Source organism: Sminthopsis crassicaudata, chromosome 1, assembly GCF_048593235.1.
Source record: "Sminthopsis crassicaudata isolate SCR6 chromosome 1, ASM4859323v1, whole genome shotgun sequence".
In the NCBI taxonomy this organism is placed as follows: domain Eukaryota; kingdom Metazoa; phylum Chordata; class Mammalia; order Dasyuromorphia; family Dasyuridae; genus Sminthopsis; species Sminthopsis crassicaudata.
Window position 1 is genome coordinate 2,199,196 of NC_133617.1, and position 8,936 is coordinate 2,208,131.

The 8,936-nt window shown below is 46.2% G+C and overlaps 1 protein-coding gene across 4 annotated transcripts; it reads left to right on the forward strand.

Annotated features, from left to right (window-relative positions):
- The first annotated feature begins 267 nt into the window (after positions 1 to 267).
- On the forward strand, positions 268 to 8,415 carry LOC141556230 (uncharacterized). 4 transcript variants are annotated; one of them, XM_074290024.1, is made up of 4 exons: positions 268 to 2,236; positions 2,923 to 3,269; positions 3,693 to 3,788; positions 5,994 to 8,415. In XM_074290024.1, the coding sequence occupies exons 2-4, from the start codon at positions 3,104 to 3,106 to the stop codon at positions 7,217 to 7,219; spliced, it is 1,488 nt and encodes a 495-aa protein (XP_074146125.1). In that variant the 5' UTR covers positions 268 to 2,236; positions 2,923 to 3,103; the 3' UTR covers positions 7,220 to 8,415. The 4 variants fall into 4 exon arrangements, with proteins under 4 accessions (XP_074146125.1, XP_074146140.1, XP_074146151.1 ...); XM_074290039.1 differs by having other exon boundaries at positions 3,025 to 3,269; XM_074290031.1 differs by lacking the exon at positions 268 to 2,236 and adding an exon at positions 2,244 to 2,381.
- The last annotated feature ends 521 nt before the right edge of the window (positions 8,416 to 8,936 follow it).

Genomic DNA, 8,936 nt, shown 5'->3' on the forward strand with positions numbered 1-8,936 from the left:
GCTATTGGTCTGCAGAAAATGACAGGCAAATTTCAGAAAAACCTGGAAAGACTTACATGAACTGATGCACAGTGAAGTGAGCAGAACCAGGAAAATATTGTACACAATTTCAGCAATATTATTTGATGAAGAATTCTGAAAGACTTAGCTATTGTGAGTTATACAATGATCCAAGATAATCCCAAAGGACTAATAATGAAACATACTATCCAACTCCAGAGAAAGAACTGGTTTCATTTGAAAACAGACTGCTGAAGTATGTTCTTTTCCCCCATTTTTCCTTTTATTTGAGTCTTGTACAAAATGACTAATATGGCAATATTTTACACAATTGCAAATGATTTCTTAGTGTCTCAAGGAAAAGGGAAAGGAGGGAGGAATAGAATTTAGAACTCAAAACTTTAAAAAGATTTTAAAAGATTGTTTTAACATGTAATTGGAGGGAAATACATATATACATATGCACACACGTACAAAATCATGTACTCCCCCCAACAATAACAACAAAAACTCAAAGCCCTCTCCTGTATTTCTCTTCCCTTTTCCAGCTAACCCTGAGAAAGCCATCTACCATGTGCCCTTCCCTTCACCTCTCTTTCCATCCTTTTGCGATCGGTCTTCCAGTGTCATTACTATCCTTTGTGTCTTTTTGTATTCTGTGGCCTTAGCCAAATGCTTGGCCTTTAGGAGCCCCTTCATAAATGTTTATTGATTGATGGGCCACTCAGCTGTTGCTGCTTTCTTCAAATCATTTCTTCATTTCCAAACTGAAGGTCCTTTTCTCACCTGATTCTTCTAGATGTCTATGTAAACTTTACATCATTGATCACTGTCTCCTCCTGGGGACATTCCAGAATCACCTAAGTTTTCTTGACGTCTATATAAAAATCACCGTGTCTTCCTGGGGGACACTCTCCAGGGTTTACATCCCTGAGCCCCGCCCCCTCTGGGGGACACTCTCCAGGGTTTACATCACAGAGCCCCGCCTCCTCTAGGGGACACTCTCCGGGTTTTACATCCCTGAGCCCCGCCCCCTCTGGGGGACACTCTCCAGGGTTTACATCACAGAGCCCCGCCTCCTCTAGGGGACACTCTCCGGGTTTTACATCACTGAGCCCCGCCCCCTCTGGGGACACCATCCGGGTTTTATCTCCCTGTCCTCCTTGGCCTCCTCCAGGCCATTCCCTCTTCACCGCTTTTTCTCGCTTCTCCCCCTACTCATGTGGGTAATTCTGCTCCGTCTCCTAGGATGGCTCCCCCCTCCCGCGCTTCCTGTCCCCGAGGCTTCGTCCTTGGCTCCCGCGGAAGCTGCGATGAACTCTTCAAGGCCAGGCGGTCCCGGGGTGATGCCTCGGAAGTCTCCCCTCTTCCCGGGGCCCCGAACCGCACAGCGCCGCTTCCCTCACTCAGATCCCCTCACCCCCACCGTGGAACCCTCCAGAGTGCCAGGTCCCTCTCCGCCATCTCCGGGCCTTTCCCGCGACCGGCCACGGGCCTCCACCCCAGAATGAGGGCCCCTTGAGGGCAGGGCCAGCAGAACATCCAAACATCAGCTTCGTGGGCTCCATTGGGGGAGCAGCAGCGCCCCTGTGGCCGGTGCAGAGAGGTCGGGAGCCTGGCCGGGCGGGGTCAGTGGAGCCCCGACTGTCCCGGCCGGAAGCGCTGCTCTAAGCTCCCAGAGGGAAGGGGCTGTTTCCTTTCAGGCATAGCACTGGCACAAAAAGGAGCTGGCGGCCTTTTGGGGTGCAGTGCGGCCTCCAGACCCCAAGAGGGCACCATCCATTCGCCTGCTCGCATTCCCGACTTCCTGCCCCGTCCCCGCTCTCCTGCCAATCAAGGCAGTTACCATAGACTCGGACTACAGGAAAGACCGGGGCAGGCAGGCTTAGACGTCACTTCCGCCCCGCGGCCCCTTCCGGTTTCTCCCGCACTCTCGGCCTCCTAGACTCCGCAGCGGCGTGTGGCGCCCCGTGGGCCTAGTTCAGCAGTTTTGTGAGCCTGACTGGACCCGAGAACGAGCCCGACTGCGGAGAAGGCGACAGGGCCCGAGCCTCGGCCACCCGCTGTGGGTCTTTGGGGAGCCGCGTGTGTGGGCTCCGCCTCTCCCGCGGGCGGCCGGCTGTGCCCATTGGGCGGTACAAGAGAGGCTGTAACCAATCAGAGGCGTCTCCGTGGTCCCGCCCTCCTTGGCCAACCGCCCCGAGCCGAACGCGTGTGGGAGAAGCTGTCGGGCTGGGTGAGTGGGGAGGGCGGGCCGGTGGGCCGAGCTCTGCATTCTAGGCCACCCCCGCCTCCCGGGCGCCCGAAGCCGTGGCGCAGCTCGTGCTGTATGCAGAGCACATGCTCCAGGCTTAGCCAGTGTCAGTCCCCCCATTGTATAGGTGAGGAAACTGAGGCAGGCAGGCTCAGGGACTAGCCTAGGGCCTTGTGACCCCGTGGATCCCCGGGGTGTCTGGCCGGTGGCTGGTGGTGTGCGCGCGTGTGAGGGCCTCAGGGGGTGCTTCTCTAGTGTTCCACAGCCACCCGTGGATGGAGGCCCAGAGAACGGGGGAGGAGCATTTATTAAATGCTGCCTGTGCCTGGTGTGGAGTGGGGTGGGGGAAGGGAGGAGGACAGGAAAGAACCTTTGACCCCCCCGGCCCTTCAGCTGGCATTCTTCCTGTGGACGCGCGGGACGCACGGTCTGCCTCCTCCGCTCAATGCCGCCCCACACCTGCCTCCCCGCCCCCCTCTTCTCTGTGTCTGTCTCTCCCTCTGTCCTCTCTCTCTCTGTCTCTCTGTGTCTCCCTGTGGAGATCCCTCCGCCCCTGTGGGGAGATGACTTGCAAGGTTGGCCAAGCCGCGGAGCGAGGGGGAGAACCGGGGCCCCTTTGGGAGACTTGGTAGTTCTATGACCATGAAGATTCTCTTTCTCAAACCCAGGTCCTCATCCGCAAAATGGGGAGAACGGGTCCTCACAAAGTGGTTGTTGCCAAAATACTTTGTGAATTGAAAGGCCCATTTTTACTCTTTTGCGTGGTTCAGAATCTCCCAGGCCCTGAGGCACTTGTGGCTGAGCCTGAGGCCTGTCCGGCCACCTCGACTTCTCCGATCCACGGGAAGGATGAGCCCCGGGCCAGCACCATTCTCCTTGGTGCTTCGGGAGTCCGTGACCTTCCGGGACGTGGCCGTGCACTTCTCCCGGGAGGAGTGGGGGCGGCTGCGCCCGGCCCAGAAGGAGCTGTACCGGGAGGTGATGCTGGAGAACTACCGCAACCTGGCGTGCCTGGGTGAGAGGGACGCGGCTTCCTCCCTGGTGAAGGCTATGGAAGGCCACTGGTGTTTAGCAGTTAGGGCTGCGCAGACCGGATGAGACTAAGCCGTTTGTGGCTCCATGTTTGGTTTCAGAACTGCAAGCTGTCAGCTTACTGTGTTACCCCTGACTTTGGGCCTCCCCCTGGTGGTTTGCTCCAGGCAGAGTCTCCCTCAAGCTCCAGTACAGATAGGGGAGGACCTGAAAGGTCCCCATCCGGTCAGTGAGCAGCCCAGCCCGGCCGTGGGGTTTCCTAAGAACACAAACTAGAACAGTCTTAGGAGGTCTCCCTTCTGCCCTCGGGGTCTCCCTCCCGTGCCTGCTGCACCTGGAAGGGGGGGACGGGAGGGAATCTGAGAACGCCCCTGGGGGCCGTGACTTTGCCATTTCCCATGAGCAGGCCTTGCGGTCTCCAAGCCAGACGTGATCTCTCAGCTGGAGCAAGGCGGAGCGCCTTGGGGGCCGGAGCACCATGTCCCAGGAAGCAGCTGTGCAGGTGAGGGGGGGCAATCAGTTAGAGGTTACTGGGGCAGGTCGGCACTTGACTGCTTTCACCTGGGAGGGGTCTGGAGCCTAGAGTTCTTTATGGACCTCAGAGACCGGGAGCCGGAGAGAAAGACAGGTCCTGGGCTTTCCCAGGGGACAGAGGAACCTTAGGAGCACAAGGACCGTGCAATGCCCTTCCGCCTGAGTTGCCTTCCCTCCCTGGGGATAATTTATTCTTCCATTTAAAAAAGTAGGAACATGAACAAGATACTCAAAAGGCCCTTCCAACATCAGCTGCTTCTGTTTCCTCCCACTGGCAAGGGCTCAGCTCCAATCAGAAGAAATGTTGTTCATTCGTACCCATAAAGGGCAATTTGTATTTCTGCCAGATGGCAGCACAGGCTGAGAACATTGCACCAAGACTCCTACTTCTCTCAATTTTCTCTCTCTAAAAAAGCAAAAGAATAATAGCAACCACACACATAAATGCTCCTTCCAAGAGACCTGCCAGGACTCAAACTGTAAGCAGTGAATCTGGCAGGCCCAGCAGGGGGCTTGAATTCCAGTGGTTCTTTAAAGTGTGATCCAGAGAATTCTGTGGATCTTTGAAATCCTTTCAGAGCAAATTGAAAATTAGTTTTTATTTGTAATACAATACAAAATTAGTTATTTCTAATATAGTAAATATAATTCAAAATTAGTTTTATTTCTAATATGATTTTAGATACTTATATTTTGTCATTTATTAATAGTATTTATTATTATGAGTAGTATTATAATAGTATTTATTATTATAATATAACATATAATGTCCACTCAATGTCCACTACTTTTCTGTAGGTCTGCCCTCTGGACTAAGTAGAACAAGCCAGAGAGTAGAACTCTTCAGATAGTAAAACACTGTATGTGCCTCTGAAGTCTTCCTTTTTAATTTATTGTCAGTGTTATTGTCAGTGGCTTCCTGAAATGTGGCCCCAAGAAGGAACCCAGGGGACTGACCAATGCAGCATGTAGAAAGGGCAGCCTTCTTCCTGTCTGGGGATATGGTTTCTGCTGAGGGCCTATATTCTGTATACATATAAGTCAGTGTGAATCATACATAAAGCTATATGAGATTATTTTGAGAGGGACATCAGGAAAGACCCTGTGTTCAGATGATGTCCAAGCTGAGCTTTAAAATCTGGAAGGGATTCTACAAGGTAAAGGTGAGGAGGAAGTACATTCCAGGCTTGTGTATAGGTGGGAAATGAAAGGTTATTTATGAGGAACCAGATCTAAATTGTAGGAATATTAATTTAGCAGTTATGTGATTGCAGATGGCAAAGACCAGAGGCATGGAGACCAATTTAAAATCTATTAAAATTGTTCAGTGAGAGGCACTGAGGACTTGGACTAGACTGATGAGGATACAAAATATGAGATGTAGGTGATAATGGATTGGCAAAGGTGATTAAAATGGAGGGTTATATTTATTAAGATTTCCTGAAGAGGACAATGACAGTGACAGTAATACTCTTTATGCTTTCCTTCAAGGCATTAATAAAAGTTAAACAGCACAAGGTCAAAGGTAGATCCTGAAATATTTCACTTGTAATCAGTTTGAGCTATTAATGGACATTTTCTGAGTCTGACCAGTGCTGAAATTCCAGAAAAGTGCTGTTGTGTAGCTCTAACTCTGCAATTTACAAATGAGAAGGGATCTAAGTGACCATCTTGTCCTACCCATAACTGGATAATCCATTTTACATGGATTGGCCATCTAGTTTTTGTTTGAACATGTCTTGTACAGAGAAACCAACCTCCTGTCAAAGCTTCCAACTCCACTTTTGGTTAGATCTGATTATTAGAGTTACCATTGACCAAGCCTAGATTTGTTTCTTTTTCTTGCCTTTGGGGCCAAGTAGAACAAATTGAGCCTGCTTTCTAGGTTGTATCCCTTCAGGTACTGCAAACCCAGTTTTCCTTTCCTTTCTCCACCAAGTTTAAAAAAAAAAAAAAAGTGGTATATAAATGTAATTGGATTTTATCATACCATATGAAATGACAGATATGAAACATACAGAGAAATCTGAGAAGACATATAAGATGATGGAGAGTAAAAAAATATATATTTTTAATAATGATGGCAAAAAAAAAAAAAATGTTAAACCCAGAAAGTGGGGGAAAACTATACATTCTGAAACAGGGTATATTTAAAATGTCTTATTTCTTTCAGATTGGGAAACTAGGCCTGAAGTCAAAAAGTTACCTCCAAAACTGGACATTTCTATAAGAGAAACATCCAATGAGATGTTTAAACCGAATGGTCCCTGTATCTCTAAGTTGAGAGATTCCTTGGAATATGATGCTAGATTAGAGAGACAACTGAATGAAGAGGAGAGACATTCTGAACAAGTAAAATTCATCCAAAGAAAAACTCCCAATCAAGAAAAAATTGAATATAATGAATATGGGAGAAGTTTCAATCTAGAATCAATCCTTTTTCCACAACAGAGAGAATTGATTGAAAAAAGCCTCTATGAGTATGACGTGCAGAAAAGCTTCAGACTGTATTCAGAGATAAGAAAACATAATATTTGCTCAAAGAAGATATTTTCTTTATATAGTAAATGTGGGAAATCCTTCACTTGTAATTCAGAACTTATCAAGAAACGTGGATTACATATTGGAGAGAAAACTTATGAATGTAGTGAATGTGGCAAAACTTTCCGTCAGAGCACAGGACTTACTCAACATCATAGAATTCATACAGGAGAAAAACCTTATAAATGTAATGAATGTGGAAAGGCCTTCCGTCAGAGCTCCGGCCTTATTCAACATCATAGAATTCATACAGGAGAAAAACCTTATAAATGCAGTGAATGTGGAAAGGCTTTCTGCCAAAACTCAGGCCTTACTCAACATCAGAAAATTCATACTGGAGAGAAACCTTATGAATGTAATGAATGTGGAAAGACTTTTCTCCGGAATACTGAACTAACTGAACACCAGATAACTCATACTGGAGAAAAACCTTATGAATGTCACGAATGTGGGAAAGCCTTTTGTCAGAGGGCAGAACTTAGTCGACATCATAAAATTCATACTGGAGAAAAGCCTTATAAATGCAATGAATGTGGGAAGGCCTTCCGCCAGATTACACATCTTACTCAACATCACAAAATCCATACTGGAGAGAAACCATATGAATGCAATCAATGTGGGAAGGCCTTTCGCTACAGTTCACACCTTACTCGACATCGTCGAACTCATACAGGGGAGAAACCATATGAATGTTGTGAATGTGGGAAAGCTTTCCGCAGGAGTTCTCATTTTATTCGACATCAGATAATTCATACTGGGGAGAAACCTTATAAATGTAGTGAATGTGGAAAGGCCTTTCGCTGGAACACAGGACTTAGCCGACATCAGAGAACTCATAACGAAGAGAAGCCTTATTAATGTAAAGGATTTGACAAAGGTTTCCTGTAGTTTATACTGGAGGGAAGTCTTATGAATGTAGTCAGTATGGAAATGCCTTTTCTCATACAGAACTTATTTAATATCAGATAATTGATAGTGGGAAGCCCTTTTCCTAGCAAATAAAATTTAGTAAATATCAGGTAATTAGACCTCAAGAAAAGATTTATAATGCTAGATGGAAGATTTTTCTCCAAAGAGAATATCTTAAAACAAATCACACATGTGGAGCTAAAAGCCCCTTTAGCCCAACCCCTATTCCAGTAAGGATCACTTAGGGAGATGATCTGCCCAAAGTCACACAAGCAGTTCTTTCCTGAGAGTTGGAGGGAAATTCCTCCAATCACATACAGCTCTAAAGAATTATGGAGCTTGAGGAAAGATGGGTCGAGGAAGTTGAGGAGGGTAAGGGAGGAAGGTGGTACCTAAAGTGCTTCAGAATCTGGGATAGAGGTTATCAAGCAACTTGAACCTTCAAAATGCCTCCCCTTCCTCCTGCCTGCACAGTTCTGGGGGATGTAGTGTCTCCTCTGTATCACTTGCCTCAACACCATCTTTAGGAACAAAGGAGGATCTCATGTTTCTCTGACATAACTTTGAGGTTCCTCTTCCCTTGGTCTGGCTGCAACCTCCCTCAACTATTGAGATGTCACACACTTAAGGAAACACCTTAGAAGTTGTTGGGAGGATCAAATGAAACTAAGCCAGAATAGAGAAGCCTTACAGAGGGAAATAACTATTTTGGGGGCACAGAAGATTCTATTTGTTATGTTTGTCCCCAGAGGTTGGGACTAGGAGCCGTCAAGAAAGTTTTAAAAGAACATTTGGGCTTCACATAAAGAAAAACTTGATGGCAAGTAGGTTGGCAAGCTATTGGTAGACAGGGTTGCCTTGAATGGTAGGAGTAGGTTACCTCTTACTGGATACTATTAAGTACAATTTAAACAAAAATTTTGGTGATATGCTTGGGGAGTTACTGTTTGTCTAGAAACCAGATTGCTTCTGTGTTCCTTTTTAGTGCTGACATTCTGTGATTCTCATTTTAAGAATACATAGAGAAAAAGCATTAAGAATGTAGTGAATGTAACTTTTACTGTGGGCTCTCAAATTACTCTTTTAGGAGATCCTACAGATCTTCAGCTCCAATACTAATGAATAAATACTTGTTTCTCATCCCTTTGTGCCCACAGAGTTGCTGCTTTTAATTATTTTATCTGATTTTTACTAGTGTGTGGTATTGCCTCAATGTTATTTGTTTTTGCATCTTAGATTATTAATGAACCCTTTGCCTGCATCCTTGATCTCATTCTATCCTGTCTTTAGCAGCAGAATGTCAGTCTCTGTTATCTCCACTCTATCTTCAATCTCTTTATCTACTGGCTACAAACATGATATCTCCGTCATACTTAAATATTCTCACTTGATTTGACCATCACGTATGTCCTATACTTTACCTTGTGACTAACCTTGAGAATGCCCTCTACAATCAATGTTTTCATTTCCTCGCCACTCATTTAGTTCTAAATCTCCTGTACTCTGGCATTCAGCTTTATCATTCAACTGAAACTTCCTTCTCCAGTATTATCAATAATCTCTTAATTGTCACTCATTAGTAATCTTTTTTTTTTTTTTAAAGTCCTCATTGGCACATTTTGCCTTCCTTTCAGGATGCTTTGTGAGAATAATAAAATTATCTCTA

Coding starts and splice junctions, on each gene's coding strand:
- LOC141556230 (XM_074290024.1), top strand. CDS start 3,104: ATGAGCCCCGGGCCAGCACCATTCTCCTTGGTGCTTCGGGAGTCCGTG. Junction 3,270..3,692: donor CCGCAACCTGGCGTGCCTGG/GTGAGAGGGACG, acceptor TCCCATGAGCAG/GCCTTGCGGTCTCCAAGCCA. Junction 3,789..5,993: donor CCCAGGAAGCAGCTGTGCAG/GTGAGGGGGGGC, acceptor TATTTCTTTCAG/ATTGGGAAACTAGGCCTGAA.